Raw genomic sequence first — 24132 nt, 5'->3', positions numbered from 1 at the left:
CCATATTATGTGATCAAGTCATATTCAGAAAATACGCAAGGATGACTGTAACGCAATACGAAGTACTTCTCTAATTTTACAATTAAGGTTTGTAATATAACTTAGTTACTATAAAGAAATTACACGTAAACTATTTGAATCAAAATTAGGTCCGTAGACAAAAGAGTTTAATTATTTGAAAAAGATTTTAATAAAATATTATATGCAAACATTTAATTAGTTTCAGAATAATAAAAAATTTCACAGGAATTTATTTATTTACAAAGTTTTTATAAACTTCACAATAATTTAATTATTCTCATCAATAATAAAATTTTTTACAGAAATTTAATTACTTTTACATATAAAAAATACTTTTTTATCCCACATGCACAAAAATGGCGCTTTTAGATAGCTGACGACAGGGAGTAAAGTCACTCATTTGTTCGACCATATGAAAATGGCATCCATTTTCTCCCATGTGCAAACATAACCGCTGATTCCATGCGTTATTTTTGCCCAAGGGCGAAAACGGCCGCCATTTTCATATAAGTCGAACAAGTGAATGACTTTTACTCCCTGTCGTCTGCTATCTGAAATCGCCACTTTTGTGCATTAGGAATAAAAAATATCGTAAGTAACATGGTAATAAAGGCATCCCAATTTGTTTACGGTGATTTTTGTGACACGAGTGGAGGTCTTCTTATAGAAGAAAAATAATGATTTTATAACTCTGTCATATGTAATTATTATAAAACAAGACTCAAGTCGTGCTGTGACATATGTTTGGGGAGCTATGAACGGGAAACATGTTTTAATGCAGGCAAAGATTGTAAAAAGGCAAATATCGTAATTTAATATGAATTTCTTACAGTATGAGATGCGATGGGCGTTTTCAGTATGTTTACAAATTATTCTCCAAGACAATTTAACAATACTAAAATTAAAATGTTTTACAAGGAATTTAATTTTTTAGAAAAGTTTTTTAGTTTCACTAAGATCTTGAAGAATAATCTAAAGACTTGCCAAAAACACCCAAAATTGGTTACCTCCACGTGGTGCATCTCGGAAACAATGTCATTGAAATGCTTTTCTTTAAGCATTTTAAGAAATTACAAATATCATCTTCTTGTCTTAAAAATTTTATTTTTTATGTAATTATGAAAAGTTAAAAAATTTAGTTTCAATGAAATTGGCTAAATACCAATAAATATATGACTAAAAAATAACTAATCACACGTCGAAAACAGTTATTGCAGCTAGTTTTAACTACAACATTAAACCATATTAATATGATTTTACCAAATTATATCCTCCAGTAACGACAAATTTAAATAAAAGTTACCTTGAAGTTAGTTGAAACCCATTGTAAAGTATATAAAAAGTCTCCGTGGTTTATATTAAAAATGCCTTTGTCTCTGGATTTTTGATTTAACCTTATAAAAAAGTTCTGAGATGGAAAAAAAAGGTTTCTAGGAACGATATATCTGAAACTACTTTTAACACTTGCCAGTGGAAGCAAAAGCGAGATTAAAAAAATTTCTAATAAATAAATTCAATAAAACTATTAAAAAACCTTATTCTTGTACAGTCAACTTGTACATTTAAAAAAACAATTTTTTTAAAAAGAGGTTTTGAGGTTATGTTTTCATTATAATTTTCAGTTTATTATTTGTTTAAGCACAAAAGATTCCAAGAACCTTACAGGAATATTCCTCTCGCATATTCGGAACCTTTCAACAAATATTCCAGGAAGGATCACGGAATATAGAATATTGTGTAGGTAAGTTCAAAGAATATTCATGACGAATATTTTATTAACATACCTAAATAATATTCAGGAAATATTGAAAATATATATTTAAGGAATATTATAATTACGCATAAAAGGATTAATTAAAAAGTATCATATTTTTTCACTGTTTCAAATTAGAATTAATATAAATTATTAATTTTAAGAATTCCTTACGAGTTTTTAAAAGATTATATTCTGAATTTTCTCTAATTTATATAAAACCGATTAATACCATAATATTTGATAAATTATATTTTCTAAAAAAGGGAAATGCTCAATAAATATTCAATGAATTTATCTCTTAAAAACTTGCTAAATGTTTTATCAACAGATTTTGTAAGTATTCATTCGGAATATTCGTTAAATATAGGTTTTTATTATACCCTGAATTCGGGTATGCTAATAAAATATTCCTCATGAATATTCCTTTAACTTACCTAGAGAATATTCAATATTTGAGGACATTTACCTACTTCTGTGAACCTTCCTGGAATACTTTTTGGAATGTTTTGAATATGCCAAAGAAATATTTCAGGAAGAGTCAGATATTGAAATTGATGATTTCAAAAATTTAATTAATCAGCTATGAAATAAAGCAGATGCCCGGTTCCATTATAAAATCTTTGAATACGCAATTTTAGAAGATCGTTTAAAGTTTCTCACTGGGCACACTTGGCATGACGTTATTGTACTTCAAAATATGTTAAAGGAACATATATGAGAGAGTTACATAATCAAAATATTACACAAGCAATTGCAATTTTTTTTTCAATATGAGATCCGGCAATTCCGACTCTCTAATTGGTACTATCTTAGCAATAAAAGAAGTAATTGTGCGCAGCTCTGTTACATTTGTTTTTAAATGTTTTTGAGAACATCTTATGCCAAAACATTTGGGAGTTATTTTTAAAACCAGACAATTTTATTTTAGTCCATTAAAGTAGTAAAAATGATTCATGATTTGGAGGACAGTTTATTTGTTGTTATTTGTGAAGATACATATTTAAGGCATCAAAAAAGCTTAAGTTATATTTACCAAAGGCTCTCATACTTCCGTCAAAAAACTCCTTTGTGTAAGCCATTCACCATTTGTACCACAATTAACAATATAGAATTTATAATTTAAATTTGACTGTCATATACTACATTTTTCTGTATGAGAATTTAATTTCTGACTGTAGAGAGAGCACAGAAATTTTTAATAAATCTTAACTTAAATTTCATAGGTTGTTACAAATACAGAATGTCTATATTTTTCATAAAAATATAATTTTTGTATAAAAATGTTTCTTTTTTATAAAATACAACTTTTTCATGCATAACCTATTAATTTATACTTTATCAGATGATTTTAACTGATTAAAAACGATTTTCTAAAAAAATTTGAATTTGCTTATCTTGACAATTTTTCTAACGTTAGGGAGTAACTGGGGTGTCCAGACACCCCAGACGTATTTTAACAGGAGATAGAGTTCTTCCTAGAGCAAAACTTTTGGCGGCGCATGCAGGTTTCAAAAGATAGAGGTTCAGACTAAATTACCAACGGGTTTTGAGCGTAAAAAAATTATTGGTTAAGCCATGGGAATACTTTGAATTTTGCTTGGGGTGTCCAGACACCCCAGTTACTCCTTCTAGGGTTAATAAACTTTTTTAAGAGAAATATGCATTTATAAAAAAACACAATTATTTTATTTACTACCTTAGAAGCAATGAAAATAGGGTAATGTTATGGTAATGTTGGTAATGCTTGTAATATATAAGCTCTTTCAACATTAATTATTTTTTCACTAAATTATTAATAGGATACCAACTGTGTCCTATATTATTCACCAACTACTTTTGTTCTTACTTTTATTTAATTTTTTTGTTTTTATTTATTTACGCAAAGCAATAAACAATACTTCCTTGAATTTTTAATTTGATGACTTTAAAGACTAGCGACATATTCATTATCAATAAGATCCACAATTACTGATTATCCAAATCTAATTAAGCAATTTGTATAAAAAAACCTTAAAACCTCCTAAGTAACAAGTATCAAACAAAACCGCATGCTTTTTGAACAACTAGTTCACTATGTTAATATCCGTCAATTTGAATTTTTTGATTCTGACTTCAGATTCGTATTCAGCAACCTTTAAAACTAGTTAGTAATAAGTTTCAAACATAACCTATCAATTTTAAATAAGTAGCAGCCATATTGGATCAACTATTTTGTATTTTTGAAATCTGTCTTCAGATTCGTATTCATCAACCGCAAAAACCCTTTTGAGTAACATGTTTCGAGAAAATCCGACTGATTTTAAATCATTAGTCTCTAAAATAGATAGAATTTTTCAACAATTATTAATTATTTAAGGGGGCTGAGGTTCATTCGTTGAAAAAATTCATATCGAAGAATGTCAATGTCCTCAAACGCCTCTGAAAAAGGTGTACGCTGTAATTTTCAACAAAATCATTTAAAATAAAAAAAATTGAAATGCATATGTTGAAGGAGGTGTTTCTTAAAGTGCATAACCCTGGAGGATTTTTTTAAATTTTTTACAGCTTTTGTTTGTATGTATGTATGTTTTTGCATTCATTGGTGGTTAGATATGTTCTTGATTTCTTTTTTGAATAAGTATGATATTGAATTTACCCGATTAATTTTTCAACTTCTAACAATTTTTAAATTTTTTATTTAGGTTTCAACAGTTTTGATGATAGGTACAGAAGTTGTATTTAGTATTGCTTTCCACTGTGGCGAACTAAGGCAAGCTGCTGACCACTTTCTATTCTGGACAGTAACAGTAATAGCAACAATAAAAACCATTTTACTTCGATTTCATCAAAAAAAATTAATGAGAAATTGTAACAGTGCTAAAGCCGATTGGTTATCGGAACAAAATCCAGAATCCATAGTAATAATGACACATCATGCAAAAGTTAGTCGAATTGTTTTTATATTTCAAGCGGTTTTCAGTTATTTTACTCTCGTGATGTACGTAATTGCACCAATGGCTAGTAATTTAGAAGATGAACAGGGTTTGCCATTATCTACGGTATGCGTCTTCAGGAATATGTCAGTTTTGGAATATCAGAGCATTTATGTTCTTCAGGCTGTTCAACAATTATACATTGTAAATGGCAACATTGGCACTGATTATTTTTTTTTTGCTATGATTATGCACGTTTGCGGACAAGCTCAAATATTAAGTCTACGTTTTAATAAGTTCGGTAGCAAAGGACAAAAATATGAGATGGAAGAAAATAATTTGATTGTTCATTCAGAAGTTAAAGAAGAAGATTTTAATGAATTTCATAATATACAGAGTTTCAGAAGAATACGAGTTCTTATTAATAGGCATTGTGAACTTATTGAACTTGCTGATGACTTAAAGGAGAGTCTGACCTACATTTTGCTCGTGCAATTTACAATGGATATTATAATGATGTGCTTAACAGGTATTTATAGTTAATAATAATAATAATTGACACAACACGGTGGTCAGGAAGAGATTTTAAATGAAGTGAAAATGTAGAGAAAATCTGTTTACATATATTTATTGTCTACATAACTACAAACAAGAATCACTTTAACTCGCCTCTTTATTAGATCATTTATAGGTTTTAGAACATTTTAAAATTTTAATTTTCAAAAAACTTGAAAGTTGACACCATGCAAGGTGTTTTAAATAATAAAATATATTTAAATAACGAAATCGATGTTATACATGAATAGATGAGAATGAAACGACAGCTTTCTTCAACATTGATGAATATGATGGATGATTTATCGAATTTACTTTATATTTGTTCCAATGAACTAAAAATTCCCGGTGTATGGATTCACCTGCTTGTTCTGACCAAATGCCTAATCCATCTCCATCAAGAAATCGAAGGCAATCTTGAAGGTGTTTTGAAATTACGTGAATTTTCAGTGTTGTTGAGCATTCAGTCGCTTCATAAATTGTTTTAAACTCCCTTATATTTTTATCTAAATCTTTTCCAATTTTTTTGACCGAAAAACAACTCGAGACTACTTTGTCCATCGCTTTAAATGCGTTTATGTAAGGAAGCAAGCGAAGCCGACCAACGTTTTCATAGATATTTTTATCATCCAATAAATCAGCAGACTTGAGTAGTCTGCGACAAGCATTTCCTTCAAACACTCTTCCATGATAATTTTTAGAAGAAAGAGATAATTTTTCTGGCCACAAAAATGCTACTTTAGATGTAAGAAGAGGAACCAACCCGTCAAAAAATAAATGATTGACAAAGCCTTGAAGTAGATGCAATTCGGGAACCACGCATTTATCAACTACAAACTTATCATCTTCTTCATCGTAAAAGAGAGGTTCATTAATAGTGCTGTAAGACTCTGGAGCTTTCTTTTTATTTTTTTTTAACTTGACAAAAGTCTCATAGTCTTTTCTTATATCTCCATAGGTTCTTAATTTTGCAAAATCGCCTTCTGCACTAACAATTACATCATCTTCTGCACACGATTTTTTTGATTCTTTCAATTTGATGAAGCAATATGGGCAGGGATATGTAGCAGATGCAGTTTGTAACCCATTAACTATGAGCATTAATTTAAAATCAGCTACAAATTTAAATGGAATTTTATTAATACCTGTTATTTCAAATAGTGTCTTCAAATTTTCGTAAGATTCTTTTATATCAGGGACGATGCACAGCATTAATAGTTTTTTCACACTTGTTAATTTTGCTTCTGATTTAACGTTAACTTTTTCGCATTTAGACTTAAATATTTTTTCCTTAGGCTCATAATTATCATCTTCACTGCTACAATCAGCATCAATTATTGATTTATAATTTTCAGGAATTATCAAGATACATATTTTAAAAAATCCCTGTCCTCCGTCAGCCATAACTTTAAGTTTGTAATGTCCAATTAAATTTCGTGACTCAATTGCAGCTTCCACTAATTCCGATGCATCGGCCCATATCACTGGTCTCTTTTCTTTTGTCTTCGATGTTTCAAATTCAAATGTATCACTACTTTTATATATTTCTTTTAACGAGTTAATTTTTTCACTTATATGGCAATGATAATTAGTAGGCACAGATTTTCTACCAGTTTGTGAACGAACAAAAGTGGTCAGTTTTCTCATTTGATTTGATGACATATTATTTTCTACAAAGTAATTATCTAAACTTTTTTCAGAAAAAAAAGTTTGCTTATCTTTTTTTTCCCCATTCAGTAAAACTTGCATTTTCTTCCCTTTGTCATTACTAAGTTCCAGTTGAACGTTTTTAATTACTTTATGTTCTGCTGAAAATGTTCTATTATTCGCTTTCTTCCGCAAAACATTAGAAATAATTTGATCCTGCTCTTTTTCAGGCAATCTGTCAATTAAATTAATAATAACTTCCTTGCAGGGTGCAGACTTTGTATCGATAGGTTGTAATACATTTTCAGGATTTACTTTCGGTTTAAGTTTACTATGAAGACCGTTGCTTTCATCAATTTGTATCGATATTTTCTTATTACCTCGACCTTTTAAAGTATTTAAAGGAAAATTATTTAATATCATTTATATCGTATATTTAATTATTATTTATTATTTACTATGATATATATCATAGTGAAACGTCGATAATAAATTTACATTAAATTTTGAGAAATGAAAAAGACCCTACAATAAAATCTACAAACGCCGTTTTTCTGTAATATTATTATTATATACATAAGAAGAATTTATTTACCTTTTAAAGGCTTTTTATGAAATTTGGTTCTTGCAGTTAAACATATATAACACTGACAAATATTATTACTATTTTGCTCTTGATGTCGAGTAACATTATTCAAACGCAAATCTTCATAATTTGGCATTATCGGCAATGATCTTATTTTTATTTCCTTTTCGTGCTCATAAAGAGTCGTTTGACAAGTGCTACATATACTAAGCGGAAAACGTTCATCATTCACAGAATAACTTTTATTTATGTATTTTTTTAACAATTCACATAGTTTTGTGGTGATTTGAAATTTTTCTGCTTTTGCATTACCAAAAATTATTTTTTTTCCACATGGCGCACAGATTTTATTTCTATTTTGATCGTGACTATTAATACTATTCAAACTTATCATCTTTTTATAATAATTTACACCTCACTTTATGAAATTAGTTAATTCACCTGTCTTAAAGGTATTTTATGTAAATTGCATTTGAATTATATTAAAACCATTTAAATAGTCATACATTTTATGTCAAAATGTAAACAAAATGCTTTTGTTTTGAAATTAGTAACTCTTATACTTAAATATAAATCTCATTGGTCCTCATTTACGCATGCTCATCATATAAATATGCTAACTAATTTCTTCAGTTTGAGTCACTCATTTTGAAAATTTTAAAATGTTGTAAAAACTGTAAATGATCTAATAAAGATGTGAGTTAAAGTGATTCTTGTTTGTAGTTATGTAGACAATAAATATATGTAAACAGATTTTCTCTACATTTTCACTTCATTTAAAATCTCTTCCTGACCACCGTGACAAATAGGTTTTTAATTTTTATTTACTTATTAAGAGGAAAGTTTTACATTAAAATTTGTATACCTATATTTCTATAGAAAAAGTAAAGAGTATAATGTCATGATAGAATCACGAATTTTCAGGATAGCAAAACTCAAAATATTCTGAAGGTTAAAATTAACAAACAACGCTGTCAGTAATGCACAATAATTTGCCCAATTTTAAATTAGGAAAAATCGATGAGCTGTTAAGAAATTAATAAGAATCAGTTGGACATTATGAACAGTTACTATAATCTCTAAAACTATTTTTTATGTACGCTCAATTTAAAATATACAATTTAAACTTAATTTTACAGAATAATATAACAGAATTGAAATTTAATAGAATATTCTCTTAACTTTCTTGACTTTCCAAAGAATTATCATACCAACAACTACTATCATACCAACAAATGTTAGATTTGTCATTTATCAGAATTGTATTGTGAAAATTATACCCGTCAGGACATTATCCCAGTAAAAGTTTACTTGGTAAAATCATTTTCGACCCTGACTTTCACAGCCACGCAATTGACTTAAACGCGAATTAGATGAGTGGATGGTTGAAAATTTTCCTTCGTACGGTACGACTGTTTTTGTAATATCCCGGGAAATAATTTTTTGTGCTAAGATTAAACTATTATTTCTCATCAAGTTTTAGATTATTAAAAAATATTTAAATATTAGAGAATGCATGAATAATAAATTACCTGGGATATTTAAAATAAATAACTTCATAATTAACCTTTTTTTAAAAAAGAATTTAAAAATGTTTGTATTGTATAAAATATATAATATTAAATAATTAAAAATAAATACACATTGTCAACATGTGTGTTTTTCGAGGTTAGAAAATATGTCATAGATAAAAGTCATAGTTGAATGATACTGAAAGACAATGTTGGCATATAAAAGGTTAGGTATACACTACCGTCCACGAGTGTCAGGATAATTACAACAAGACTCTATGAAAAAACATGCCATCACTTTTTCAATCATATCTCGTAAATGGTGGATTCCACGTCCACACCTCTCCTCAGCCAATTCAAGTTTCATTAAAGTGGTGACTTAAAATTATGGATGGATATTGTTAAGGACATCGAAAGTAATCAAATGCAAGTTTGCGAAAAAATCCAGCTGCTCCCCTTTTTAAAATATCGACGAAAACGTTTATTTTTATTAAAAAAATACCAAATATGCTAATAATGTACATATATTTATATATTTTTTTAATATATTTTAAAAAATATTTCTAAATTTATAAAATTTTGATTGTAACATATTTTTACAAAAAGAAATTTAAAAAAACTGTCTGATAAATTAAAATAAAATGATACAAAAAAAAGAATTTGAGATGAGTTAAAAAATGAGCTTCATTCATTTGTTGACGAATATATATGCAGCTAACTTAATGTAATGTAAAATTATATTGATCCGTGTGTATTTCGATATTCTAATAATTGATTTATCAAGAATTTTACTAGAATAATAATATAATTAGAAAATACGAGGTAAGTAAAAAGACAGCAATCATACAAATTATTTCTTCTTTCCTAAATGTTATTTTACGCATTGTGCAAAAAAATTTATCAAATTAAAAAAATTAATATTTACACCTTTTTTAATAATAGTAACATTTAGAAAGTTTAGAAAAAATTCATTTTTTTACCTGGGCAGTTGAGGAATTTTGCCCCATATGTTCGTAATTTGTAGTTACGTTTTATTTTTTTACTCCGAATCCCTTTGAGATCCCAAGATAAAATTTACAGGACATGTAAAGCACATTTGTCATAACATTTAGTAAAATTTTGAAAAAAATCGAAGATAATGTTTTTTCAAAAACGGATTTTTAATTTTTCAAAATTTAAAAAAAAAAATTTTGAATTTTTTTTTTATATTAATTTAAACTTGAAATATACTTTAAACCAAAGAAATTCTTTTTTCAAAATCCAAAATCGGTTAATTAGAACTAAAGTTACAGCACTTTCAAAAAAAGACAAAAATTTTGAAATTGCATATTTTTGGTAATTTTCAAAATTTTGAAAAAATATTTAGTGGAGTTGTTTATCACTATAAAAGTAATAAATTTACAAAAGTACAGCCAAATCCCAACAAGTCATGAAAATAAGTGTGTTGAACTGATGTGGAATCCACCAAATAAAAGGAGATACAAAAAAAACTTAAATACGGTAAGAAACCTAATTAAATTTTGCGTAAAATAAGCCATCTCCAAAGTTATTTCGTTAACTATTTTTTAAGTTGTAGAGTGAGAAAGAAATAAAAAAAATTATCAAATTTCCTCATTTTTTTCTCTTGACTTCAACGTTTTCCAAAAATTTAGATTAAATTTTTTTTTAAAACACAGAATTCTTCGCTAAAATTTCAGCTTTAAAATAAGCCTTTGAAAATTAAAAAATGTTAATCCGTCTTCGATATATCATATAAAATGTAAAGCCGTGTTTCGACCGATTGGTGCATTGAAATTCAACTGTGACGACTCGATTTTAGCTGCGGGTGGCTGGGAATGGGAGAGAAACATGGACGAATTTATGCTGGGGATTAATAAATAATGAACTTTTACAAGTAATATAAAGAAACTCGAAGTTCATCGTTCCACCGCATGAATTCGTCCCTGCTTTCTCGCTCATTCGCAGCCACGCGCAGCTAGAATCGAGTCGTCACAGTTGAATTTCAATGCACCAATCAGTCGAAACACGGCTTCACATTTTTTATGATATATCAAAAACGGATTAACATTTTTTAATTTTAGAAGGCTTATTTTAAAGTTGAAATTTTTACGAAGATTTCTGTGTTTTTAAAAAAATTTTATCTAAATTTTTCTAGATTTTTCAAAAAGTTTAATTCAAGAGACAAAAATGAGAATATTTGATAATTTGCTTTATTTCTTTTTCACTCTACAACTTAAAAAATAGTTAACGAAATAACTTAAAAGACGGCTTATATGAATAAGTTGTAGATAAATGAAACTTATATTTTCAACATATGTTTTAAGATTAATTGAATTTTGTTCTTTTAAAACGTAATACATTTCCAAGACTTTGCGTTCTCTTAAATAATTTTCAATGTGTAAAAGCTTCACTTCTTTAGCAGAAAAATAAAAACAATGTTTTAATTCTGTTGAATGTTTACAAAGCGATGTTAATATACTTTTAATGGATTGTTGGATTTTGTGTACAGAAACTCTAGTCTTTAAATGCCGTGTGTAAATGCCTACATAGCAGAACTTGCAATTTTTACGATTTATTTTATTTATAAATTTATTCAAATTAGGATAATGGTCTTTAGGTAATGTTAGTAGGTTGTTTTTAAATTCATTAATAGATTTGAAAACTACTCTAACTTTAAATTTGTTAATCATTATAATTAACGGTGTTCTATGGTCTCTGAAATTTTTAGATTATGTTCGACGAATAGCTATCACCCAACAAATACGGCACTGTCTGGTTTAAATGACGTGAAATTGGAAAACAATCATTTTCGAACAAGTTTTTCTCTGCACACAAGCACTTCTTGCAAAATCTGAATCCGAACCATCGACACAATTCTTAATTACCTAAATCTAAAATATTTTTTTAATCCTTGAAGAAATGCGATTGCAAAATGGGAAAGGACAGAGTAATGTAATGCCAATAATTTTGACAGCTGAGCCTTTACGCTCTTCTGTATGCTTCTGCCCTCTAATGGCAAATGGCTGTGACACACGTTTTGCCGCCTGTCATTACATTACTTTTGTTGATTTTGTATATTCCATTTTACAATCGCGTTTTTGCATGGATTAAAAAAATCTTTCGGATTTTGGTAACTACGAAGATTTGTGTCGATGGTTCGGATGCAGATTTTGCGAGAAGCGCTTGTGTGTAGAGAAAAACTTGTTCGAAAATGATTGTTTTCCAATTTCACGTTATTTCAACTAGGCAGTAACGTTTTTGTAGGGCGACAAGTGTAGGTCGCACATAACCTAGAAATTGCAGAGCCCATCGAACTCTCTTTAGGGATCATTCATATATTACCTCACAGGCTTAGGGGGGAGGGGGTTCTACAGTTTTGTGACTCCTTGTGTAAAAGTTACCAATTTCTATGTAAGTTATTTATATATGGTAATGACAATATATTAGAAAAATTAAAATTACTTTGAGATTACTTTGCTTTATACAACAAAGGCGTATTATGGTTACTCTATGCTACCTGTACTGGTGAATGCTAAGTTCTCCCATATAACCCAGCTGGTCAATAAAGTAACCATTATTGCCCTAGGGAGATAAAGGGTACTTTGTTGACCTATGAGCGGTCAATAATGTACCCTTTATCTCCAAAAAGTCCTGAAATGGGCCTGATGTGTTAAATGAGTTATAAAACATTTTCAAAAATCACTTGCAAGCATCTCAGTGGGATTTTGTTACAATTAACTTTGTAAAACTGTCTACAGCGCATAATTTTTAATCTATTTGAGTGTTCTTTTTTTTAAATTAAAAGGTCTACGATTAATTTGTTTATAAAAAAAATTTTTAATAAAAAATTTTTTGTTTACATTTCTCAAAAATTGAAAGAAAACTAAAACTTTCATTCTTTGACAACTTTTTCCTAAACTCAATATTTTCGGACTTATAAGCTACTGAATATAGGTCTACAATTACGAGTCCAAATAACATCTTTTCAATAGAGCCAAGATTATTAACAGTCCAGACTGTTAACGACCCAACATTGAGTCATGAACTTTTTAGCGCGAAATAGCAATTTGTTAGTGTTGCAAGCGTCAAATCTTCTAGCTCGACTTTTCATTTAGTTAAAAAATCAGTGAGAGATATTTTTGGGGTTCGTGGACTAAAATAACAAAAAGAATAAATAAATAATAAAACCAACCTTAAACCCCAAGGATATTTCCAAAAATTTGTATATATAAATACTAAAACCTTAAAGAGATAATAACTTAATAATTAAATTATCACGCAAATTAAGAATGTTTACTCATACTACACATACTACAGCAACTGTTTTTTTGATTCATAGCTTTCGTTTTTTGGTTTCCACAACAACGGTTGCTATGGAAAACTACAGACGATTGCTATAGTAACCATTACCATGTCAACAGTTGCAATGGTAAACATTAACATACTATGGCAACGGTTGCTGTGGCAAAATGTCCCTTTGGTGGTATGTTTGCAGAGTTAACTTATTACAATTTTTAACAAAAAACTTACTGATATTTCATAGACTATAAAGTTGTTTAACCTGATATCCAGATGTTTTCTAAACATCTTCCTCCACAAAATTATTTCTAAATTGACATTTAGAAACACGCAGACGATAAACATAACTAAACTGATATCCAGGTTTTTTAAGGACATCTTTCTGAAATTCATTGTCCGCATATTCCAAAATGTCGATTTTACAAAAAATACTTGAAGATATCTTAATAGTACCTGGCCATTTTAGTACATTTATGCTAATGAACGTGATATACAAAGATCAGTAATTGGAAAACATTTTTATAATCACGTTCAGTTTTATCGACTCCAAAAACGTAAGAATATAGGGGGCTGTCCTGTGGGTCACGAACTTTTTGTGTCAAAGTAATTTTTTTAAAAGATATTATTTAGCTTCTAATTTTCAAAAAGCTATTAAAAATTAATCATAAGTATAAGGATACTTTTACAAAGAATACACATACACATTTAATTAGTATTACAATACACCTACCTCTTTGAAATTTACCTTTCGTTAACCTATTTATCTATGCAGATGGTCATTTAAGAATTACGTTTTTCTTTTTCCATTTATTTCTTCTAATCACTATTATCATTATTTTCATAACCAATCCTTAGTCCAATGTACACAATTCTCATTTCCAAGTTTCCGACCCGATCTTTGACCCATTACTTTCGATATTCCAAGACACATTCACAACCAATTACGTAGATGAATCATAATCCAACTAATCAAAACACTGAACTATTCCTACCGGTGCGCTGCGTCTGGCCCTATCTCTTTGCCACGCCCTATTGACCAATCAGATTCATAATAATTTTTTAATGTATAAACGAATAAGAAAATTGATTTTAGTAAAATTAGGAGATTGAATCATACTTATATCGGCCAAAATTCTTTATTTTTTTTAAAGGTTGAGACTAATTATTATATTTTTAAAAACACATATTCTCATCATTTTTTCAATAAAGAAAAGAATGATGTATAATTTTTCTTAAACCATTTTTATGTGATTTATATATTTCAATTTGTTTATTAAATTGACCTGATGATGATGGCTAAGCTGTCCATCGAAACGTCAAAAAAATGAAATGTTGAGTTTTATTTAATTCTTTCTTCTTACTCGGAATAAAAATTATTATTTAATTCGTTAGTAGTTCGTAGAACTACAGTAAAAACTTTATAGTGATTAGGAGTTTATTTTTGAAAAAATCGCAGTAAAAATTATGTTTATAATTTTCTTCGCATTCCCAGCGAAACTCGTGGCTTGCGAACACAGAGGTTAAGCACCATTTGAGCGCGGTTAATGCTTGGATGGGTGACCCTCTGTGAATATCGCTACAGTCTCGGTTTTTTCGCTGATCGAGATATATCAAACGGGAGGTTTGACGCCTGAGGCTATGTTTGTGCATTTGTGATGGCTATCCAAATGTACATTCATGACTCGACGTCAATAAACCGGTTGTACTCGGGAAGTAGGTTTTCTGCAGTTTTCCTCTCCCCTGGCCAAATGTCCAGGCGAATGCGAGTTCTCATAACCTATAAGTCGGCTGCAGCCGCAAAAGTAGGGACCCCAAAGAGTTTGTGAGTTAGGAAAGTTTAGTAGTGATGTTGAGGAGATTGTAAAGACCCGAAAGGGTATACAATGAAATCATACTTTACTTTTTTATATAGAAATAAAATTTACTGCATAAGTTACTTCCATAATTTCTTCTTAATTCCTGGCGGATATTAAAAAATTTACTAAAAAAATTTGTTTTACATTCTCACGAATAGGACAAAAAATGGTTCAATTAGCAATAACAAATTTATGTACGGAATTTCTTTCGAATTCTTATTAGAAAGTTTGAAAAATTTCCTTAGTAATTGTCAAGAATATTTTACAAAATTCGTTCTCAAAAGTGGTTTAATTTAAAAAAAATTATTAAAAATTTAGTGCAGAATTACTTTTAAAAAACATCCGAAAATCGTACTTGAAGTTTACAAAAAATTACCGTTGATATTGTGGTCAGTATTCCATTCGAATTTTCGTAGAGAATGATTTTTATCAATTTTGTATTCTTTTTTGCGGATAAAAATCGCACAAATTACTATCGAATTACTAAGGAATTCTTTTTTAAAACGCCACACAAATTCTTATCGGAATAATACAATTTTCACATTATACAGTTCAGTACTATTTAAAAATGACTTTTTAAAATTGCAGGATTGCTGACATTGATTTATTTACAACAAGGAGACACAGTTACAGCTGGCAGAACAATTTGTGGTTTTTCAATTGTTGTAATGAGTTTATTTATTTATTGTTACATAGGCGATTATTTGCAATATCGATTTGAGAAAACAACTGAAGCTATATATCATTGTTTTTGGTACTCATGTTCACCAAAAGTAAGCAGAAATATTCTTCACATTCAAACACGTGGGAGAAACTTGATGAATCTCACTGCTGGACATTTCTGCAACATTAATCTTGAAATGTTTAAAACTGCTATGAAAACTGCTATGAGCTTTTTCTCTGTGATGCGAATACTTCTAGAGAAAGAATAAAAAGTGAGACTATTCATGGTTGAATATACTTAAAACTAGAGTAATAAAAGGTGGCTATATTATATTAAACATAATATTGTTTTTAATCTTTTTTAAATTTATTTAAAATATGTGAAATTTTTTTTTATAAGTTTAAAGAAAATGTTTTGAATTTAATTTCTTAATTTCTGTACTATTAATTTTAAACTGTATTTTATATTTTTAACGTGTTTTGCATTTGCGTTTAAAAATGTTTTAAAAACAAATATATTTTATTGTAAATTATTTACATTTTTCTTCCTATCCTTTATATTTGAAATATTCTTAACGAACTAGATATATCTTTCGTTCTTATGTTTCTTTATTCTTCGATAATTTTATAAATTAATGTTGCGTTTGGACATAATATCGTTTATGTAAATTGCATGCATGAGCAAATGATACGGAAAAAGGGTAGCTTTAAATGAATAATTAAAATGTGTTCAAGTACATTTTCAAATGGAGAAATAATATGTAAGTCTCGTGAAGTATGTGTGCGCATTTAAGTATATTGGAGAGCATTGATGTTCTTTTGTCAAATATGAAAAAAACAGAGAATTTTTGGACAAAAGAGTCGTCATATGGACTTAAACTTTACAAATGGATTTCCTGGCCAATTGGCACGTGGCCGTTAAGTTGCGAAAATAACTTTTCAATTTTTCGTTTTTCTATCGCTATCATATCTCAGGTTTGAAAAACAATATTTTATTTATGATTTGGTATTAACTTTAAATTTATAAATATACGAAAATGATGAACTTAATAATTATATGTTTTAACATGTAAACACTATTAAATAAATTTTAATATTTATTTCTAATATATGAAGAGTTATTTTATCAAGAAGCATATACTAAATAAATAAAAGCAATTTAATATACTATTAATACACCACTGTTTAAAAAAGACGACCTATTTTTTAAAAATATTTTCATATATAATTCCTTCAAAATATTTTACTTTTTTAAACAGTATTATAAATAAATGAACTAAATTTTCAAAAATTGTTGGATATTCTTAAAACCCGGAGGTATTGGAGTCACTGATTAAGAATATAACCATAGTTTTCAAAATTAGGAATCGTTGGCTTAAGGGGGAAAACATTCATAAAAAGCAGATAAACACTATTAAATAAATTTTAATATTTATTTCTAATATATGAAGAGTTATTTTATCAAGAAGCATATACTAAATAAATAAAAGCAATTTAATATACTATTAATACACCACTGTTTAAAAAAGACGACCTATTTTTTAAAAATATTTTCATATATAATTCCTTTAAAATATTTTACTTTTTTAAACAGTATTATAAATAAATGGACTAAATTTTTAAAAATTGTTGGATATTCTTAAAACCCGGAGGTATTGGAGTCACTGATTAAGAATATAACCATAGTTTTCAAAATTAGGAATCGTTGGCTTAAGGGGGAAAAAATTCATAAAAAGCAGATAAAAATTGTGCTGCAAAGGTGTCAACCTTTGCAGCACAATTTTTATCTGCTTTTTATGAATTTTTTTACATAGAAGGAATAAAGTAAACAGGAATCGTTTTAAAGGGATTGATTAATTGTACTTTTAACTTGCAAAATTGGTTTTTAATATAATATTACACTTTATATAATCTCATGTAGAGGGAGCAACAGATGATCACATTCTACGGTAGCAAATCGGCGTGCAAGTTTTTTGCAAAACGGTTTCTGCTAGAAGCAAAATCGAAATATTTTCTTAATGTGTGGAATTTTGTGGAAAAATTTAACCCTGAAATCTTGACTTTTTTGTTCAATGTGGTGTCATATCTACAAAAAATTAAAATAAAATCCTACGTACTCGACAGCTACATGTATCCTAGATTAAGAAAATATATTAATTTTGGTTCTAGCTCACACCGTCTGACAGAAAACTTGCACGCCGATTTGCTACTCGAGAATGTGGTCACCAGTTACTCCCTCTACATGAGATTATACGAAGTGTAATATTATATAAAAAAATTTTTACAATTTAAAGGTACAATAAATTAATCACTTTAAACCGATTAATGTTTCCTTTATTCCTTCTATGTAAAAAAAAATTCTTGAAAAAGGTTGAAATTGTGTTGCAAAGGTGTCACTCCCCCCTGAAGTCTTAAAGTAATACCTTTGATATAAAATCGTTATTAGAATTGTATTATTATTTAGAGTGTAAATATATTAGAGTTATTATTTTGAATAAATAGTAATCTTAACGTCCAGTGATACATACACTGTACCATAAAACAATAATAATCCCATATTCAATGGAAAAAAATATTAAAATTCCAAACGACATCTGGGGGTTTACCGGGTAGCTGTTTTAGAATCTCATGTCAGATATTCAAAATGTCAGATCCAATACGACACTCCGAAATTTTTTAATTTGATGAATTTTTATAAAACTTGGTATCTATAGGGGTTTTCAGAGTCGCTGATTAAGAACCTAATGCTAGTAGTCGGACTGTGAGAGTTCTTTACAACGGTTCTAATCTCTGCTAAATAGATCGGCAACTTTGTTCAGTCGGTAAGTTACCAATTGCAGATTCCAACTTTACCACACGTCGGGAAATTATTATTAATGCAGACCTATGACTTACGACCAGTCGGTAAATTATACTAGTTTATAAAAAAAAAATATTTTGGGTACCATTTTGAAAATGGGGCTTCGGACCTTAAAAGAGCACTTTCAGCACTGATTTTAAATGGTAAATGTGCTCTTTTAACGTACATCGAATATGTAATAGATATAATTTGTAAAGAACGTTATTTACCTTAATGAGGATGTATTATTTGTATGAATATTATTGGTACTTAACTTAGCTATAGCTAAAAGTCGAAAAAAGTAATTTTATACAGATATTTTTAATTTACGCCTATTTACAGGGTGGCCACTAAAAGTTACAAAAAAAATTCTAGGCTAATTCCCGGTTTTCCAGGCTAATATATATTTTTTTCCCGGTTAGGTACACAGGCTTGCAAAATTAGTTTCTTATGTTGTTTTGTCTACTAAACACGATCCCGGGTCCTAAAATTGCCCTTCATTTCAGGATATTGAGAAAAGTAAGAGTAAAGAGCCGAAAAAAGTGTTTTTGGGGGTTTACAACATTTTTTTTCTCTTTAATCTGGCGTGCTAAAGATTTCGACAAGGTTTTAAATTAAAGCTTAAAACGTAAATTTTAAGAATCAATGCAAAACACAAAAAACCAAGGATTTTGAAAAAAGTAGGGTTACAGACTCCAAATAAATTTTTTTCGTTATTTTTGATATCGGAATTGTCTCTAATGTAGTTTTGTCCACTGAACAAGATCCTGGATCCTAAAATTGCCCATCAGGTCAGGATTTTAAAAAAAGTGGGGTTAAGACTCCAAAAATCGTGTTTTGAGGGTTTTCAGTATTTTTTTCTCTTTAACCTGACGCGCTAGAAATCTCTACATATAGGGTAAACGCGCCAATTACTGCGATTGCTCCAATTACTGGGATTTTTGGGAAAATACTATTATTTACTATTATAGAATAATATAATATTTGAATAAGTTTGAAAAAATTATTTTCGACTTTAATCAAATTCTTTCGTAAAAAGAAATTGGTGGCCCTGAAGAGGGCCGTTTATTTACAATCATCCATTCTTTTAATGCCATACCCTACTAACAAGTTTTAGGACAATTGGATCGATTTTCAAAAAAGTCGTCCGTCATATTGGGTACATTTTGAATTTTGAAAATCTCACATTAGATTCGTAATTTTTGTCGTGGGTCTTGTAGTGTAGGATTTAAGCTTTAAGGAAAATTCCTCATAAGAAGTGTGCAAAATATGTCAAAATTTAAAATTTTTTTTCTCGCTTATTTTATTATAAAAGTTAAAAAGCCTTTTTGCATAATAAAAAGTATAATTTAAAGTATTAAAAACAATAAAAAAATTATATTTTTTATATTATGTTAGGCTGTAGAGAGCGTCAAAATCGATGCTTTTATTTTGAGACGTTCCGCGGTTGCAGGTCTAGGGCCGTTCCCAGTGGTCTAAAATGAAAACCCAAAAGAACTTTTACAGTTGAGATACTAATCTAGTGGTTATACCTAAAATTACCTTAAAAAATCAAAATTTAAAAAAGTGACACGACTTTTAACAAAAAAATTGAAAAATTACTTTTTTTTCTCCACATTTTTTATTAAAAAAAGTATTAAAGAATTTTCTTTTCAAATTTTTTAGGTATACCCACTAAAGAATATATTTTTTAACAATATGCAAAAAAAAATAGAAAGAAACATTCATCCGTTTACTCAGAATCCTTGCAACCGATTTAAAAAACAGCGTTTTGAGAAAAACGCAGTTAAAATTTAAGTACGATTTTTTCAAACTTATTGTTAATTGGTTTTTATAAGAGCTTACCAAATTTTAATTTGCTATCCTAGGTCAATAAAGTAAGTTATAAGCTTCCTAATAAGCCTTTTCATGTTCGTCGCGAGCCTTTTTATTATCAAAAACCATACAAAATTGAGTAATTTAATGTATTTGTCAAAAAACATGAACTGATATTTCGCAAACCGAATAAGATTATTTAACGTTTTTGGTCTTACATTAAAGATAAGACTTAAAGGATCACATCTATATAAGTTTTAAATTTTGTCTGCAATTTTTAAAAAATATGCCAGAGTTTAAAAAATTGTCAAAAAAACTTTAATTTTTAATTTTCTTTTTCAAATTTATCGATTGTTAAAATCTTTGTGTAATTTCTTAAAATTTCGAATTGTGTATTATTTAACATTGAATATTATAAGCTTTCTAACGGTAGATTTCTCAAGTTTCTTACATTATTTTTTTCAGGAATATCATGATTTAAAGATTGGTATGTTTTTGGGCCATGCGCGTGGAGCCACTCTGACGGTAGTGTGATGTACTATAACTTTTGATAGGAGCTAAATTTCGTCATAAAATTTAAATTCTTTATTCTAGAGATATTAAGGATTTTAAAAAAGCAAGAAAAAAAATTTGAAGAAAAATTTTTTTCTCATGAGTAATCCCCCTTAATTTAAAACTATGTAGAAGTTTCTAACACGTCAGGTAAATGAAAAAAAAATACTGAAAACCTTCAAAAACACGTTTTTTAGTGTCTTTATATAATAGTAAGTTATTAGAAATATATCCTTCCATAGTTTGATAATGTTGATAATGTATATGATCTTGGGAAGGTAAGATTTGAATAAAAAATTCAAAAGTGTGTCGTTAAAAGAGCGACGTTTCGTTGGCTAGGGTTTGCCAACCTCATCAGGCTAAAATTTTATTAAATACATAGGTTACACATCAGTATTTCTTTGGAAAGGTCTAAAAGCACTATTTCTATAAATTAACAATAATGATATACCTAAATTTCGTTAGAACATCGAACACATGCTAACACGTCAAAGATTAAAATTCTGTCAAAATATAATAAAAAATCACTCCACACTTATAAAAATAAAATTTAAAGTAGAGAGAAGACATTCTCACACAGCGATTCACTGTCAACTGAAAAGAAATTTAATTATCTTACAAAGTCGAACCAGGAAACACGTGAGAGAAGTCAATGAACCAAAACATAAACACATTCTTAAATGAGGTACAAGTTATATTGATTTCATTATTTTCTCTATGGACACGAGTCCATACGTCTAAGTAAAGGAAAGAATGTTTTGTTTAAGGTGAAGATATCTTCCTTTCTGTTGATAGTGGAATGATTTGTTTTTATATGGATCATTTCAGATATTCGTCTTTTTTTAAAATTAGGTTCATTATCCAATATTTTTGTATTTTCTCAATCAAAATCATGATTAAAATTTAAACGATGTCGATAGACCACAGAATTATCATTTACTTTTTTATGTTCGTTGATGCGAGTTTGTAGTGATCGCTTTGTCTCTCCTATATAAGTTGCTGGGCAGTTTTTGCAAGTTTTTGCCACATTACACGGGCAGAAATTCGAAAGCCCTAAACTACGCGATGATCATTTCGCGCAGTGCAGGAATTTCGAACTTTCTGCCCTTATAATGTAATATACTATTTAAAAATTTAAAAATTAATCTTCAAATTAAATTACTTCCTCACAGAGGAAGTATTGTAATACCAAAATTTCTCGAGTTCGACTTTTTGACATCTATATTAATAAAACCAGACTTCTGTCTGTACATTGCTTCAATCTTGAAAATTCTTATATATTTTTTCTTCTTGAGACATTAGAATTCGAAAAATGTAAAAAAAAAAATGTCTGTCTGTCTGTCTATCTGTCTGTCTGTCTGTCTGTCCTTCTGTCTGTCTGTCTGTCTGTATGCAAAACTTTGTTCGCGCATCACTTGAAAACGGTTCAACCGATTGAAGTGAAACTTGGCAGTCTATTAGGTATTAACGTAACTTAAAATCATAGCCTTATCCGATTAAAAAATATTAATTTGAACGAAAGTTATGACATTTTTTCAAAAAATTCAAAAAATGAAATTTTTTTAATTTTTGTAAAATTGATGCAAAACTATCTATAGCTTACTTTTTCAGATAAATACAACCTTTTTTATAATAAAATTTAAAAAAAGAATTAAAAAAATTAGTTTCGTTGGATATTGAGTGATTTTTGCATTTAAGATAATATTGATATTTTCTAATTAATTAATTAAATTGTATTTTGAATTGTAATTAAAATTATTCTCATTAAAATTCTATTACAAAATTGAAAGAAATTAGGAATTTTTAATATAAAATTTTAAAGTTAAAAAATTTATTTAAAAAAATTTGAAGATTTATGTAAATTAAAACAATCGACTACGAATACAACTTCAAGAGATTAACTGTCAAATCGAATTTGAAAGCAGAAGCTTATTCATTCAAAAGCGTACAAAAATAATATATATTCAACAATCGAAGAATATTGAACAAAGGATTCGAATATAATTGGATTAATAATTGGAATAATAAGAATAATTGGAATAAAAATAACAATTAATACAATATTGGAAATATAATTTCAAAAACATACCGTTTTCATATCTATATTAATAAAATCAGACTTCTGTCTGTACAATGCTCCAAGCTTGAAAATTTTTATATATTTTTTCGTTTTGAGACATGAGAATTCGAAAAATGTAAAAAAAAAAATTTCTGTCTGTCTGTCTGTCCTTCTGTCTGTCTGTCTGTCTGTCTGTCTGTCTGTATGCAAAACTTTGTTCGCGCATCACTTCAAAATGGTTTAACCGATTAAAGTAAAACTTGGCAGTCTATTAGGTATTAACGTAACTTAAAATCATAGCCTTATCCGATTAAAAAATATTAACTTAAACGAAAGTTACGACATTTTTTCAAAAAATTCGAAAAATCAAAAAAATGAAAAATTTTTATTTTTTATAAAATGGATGAAAAACTATCCTTAACTAACTTTTTAGATAAATACAACCCATTTCTATACTAAAATTTCAAAAAAAGACGTATTTTGAAATTTTTTTCGATTTTTCTGATCAAATTTTTTCTACAAAAATGATGATTTTTGATTTTTAAACAAGCTTTTTATGGAAAGTTATTAAACTTTTTTTATTTAAAGACCAGTATTTAAAGCAAGAAATTTGCCTCATTTGACCAAAAAAATTGTTTCAATATTCAGTTTTTAAAATCAAGAAAGTTATACAGAAGTTAACAAAAAAATGTTCATATAAATTAAATGTATCACTGCTACTCAAAGGGTTAAATATTAATTAATTCTTGCATTAGGTTGGTATTGATATTTTCTAATTAATTAATTAATTTGTTTTCTTGGTAATTTTAATTTCAATTTTATTATAAAAATAGAAAAAAATAGGATTTTTAAATATAAAATTTAAAAGTTTAAATATTTTTACCCATAAAAATTGAAAATATTAATATCTAATTTTTTTGATTTTACCTACTTATAACTTCTAAATAAGATGTTTTTTGTTTTTACAAATTATGATCCAAGATAATTTAGTAATACTGAAATAAAAATGTTTCATATTTTTTATCGAATTTAATTAACAAGAATTTTTTTTTAGTTTTACA

At 28.1% G+C, this 24132-nt stretch overlaps 2 protein-coding genes across 2 annotated transcripts; one reads left to right on the top strand and one right to left on the bottom strand.

The window, feature by feature from the left end:
* Positions 1-4530: 4530 nt before the first annotated feature.
* Positions 4531-16123, top strand: LOC122512984 (odorant receptor 2a-like). Its single transcript, XM_043629193.1, has 2 exons — positions 4531-5218; positions 15732-16123. Exons 1-2 carry the CDS (start codon positions 4615-4617, stop codon positions 16073-16075), a joined length of 948 nt encoding a protein of 315 aa, XP_043485128.1. The 5' UTR covers positions 4531-4614; the 3' UTR covers positions 16076-16123.
* Positions 5229-7710, bottom strand: LOC122512982. Its single transcript, XM_043629192.1, has 2 exons — positions 7487-7710; positions 5229-7277 (listed from the first exon to the last, which is right to left on the bottom strand). The coding sequence occupies exons 1-2, from the start codon at positions 7611-7613 to the stop codon at positions 5482-5484; spliced, it is 1923 nt and encodes a 640-aa protein (XP_043485127.1). The 5' UTR covers positions 7614-7710; the 3' UTR covers positions 5229-5481.
* Positions 16124-24132: the final 8009 nt, after the last annotated feature.

The sequence above is a fragment of the Leptopilina heterotoma genome, unplaced genomic scaffold (assembly GCF_015476425.1).
Source record: "Leptopilina heterotoma isolate Lh14 unplaced genomic scaffold, ASM1547642v1 Lhet_130, whole genome shotgun sequence".
Lineage (NCBI taxonomy): Eukaryota > Metazoa > Arthropoda > Insecta > Hymenoptera > Figitidae > Leptopilina > Leptopilina heterotoma.
Note: the sequence above shows the minus strand (reverse complement) of the source record. Positions and strands in the feature narration are given on the sequence as shown.

Coding starts and splice junctions, on each gene's coding strand:
- LOC122512984 (XM_043629193.1), top strand. CDS start 4,615: ATGAGAAATTGTAACAGTGCTAAAGCCGATTGGTTATCGGAACAAAAT. Junction 5,219..15,731: donor TATAATGATGTGCTTAACAG/GTATTTATAGTT, acceptor TTAAAATTGCAG/GATTGCTGACATTGATTTAT.
- LOC122512982 (XM_043629192.1), bottom strand. CDS start 7,613: ATGCCAAATTATGAAGATTTGCGTTTGAATAATGTTACTCGACATCAA. Junction 7,278..7,486: donor TCATAAAAAGCCTTTAAAAG/GTAAATAAATTC, acceptor ATACTTTAAAAG/GTCGAGGTAATAAGAAAATA.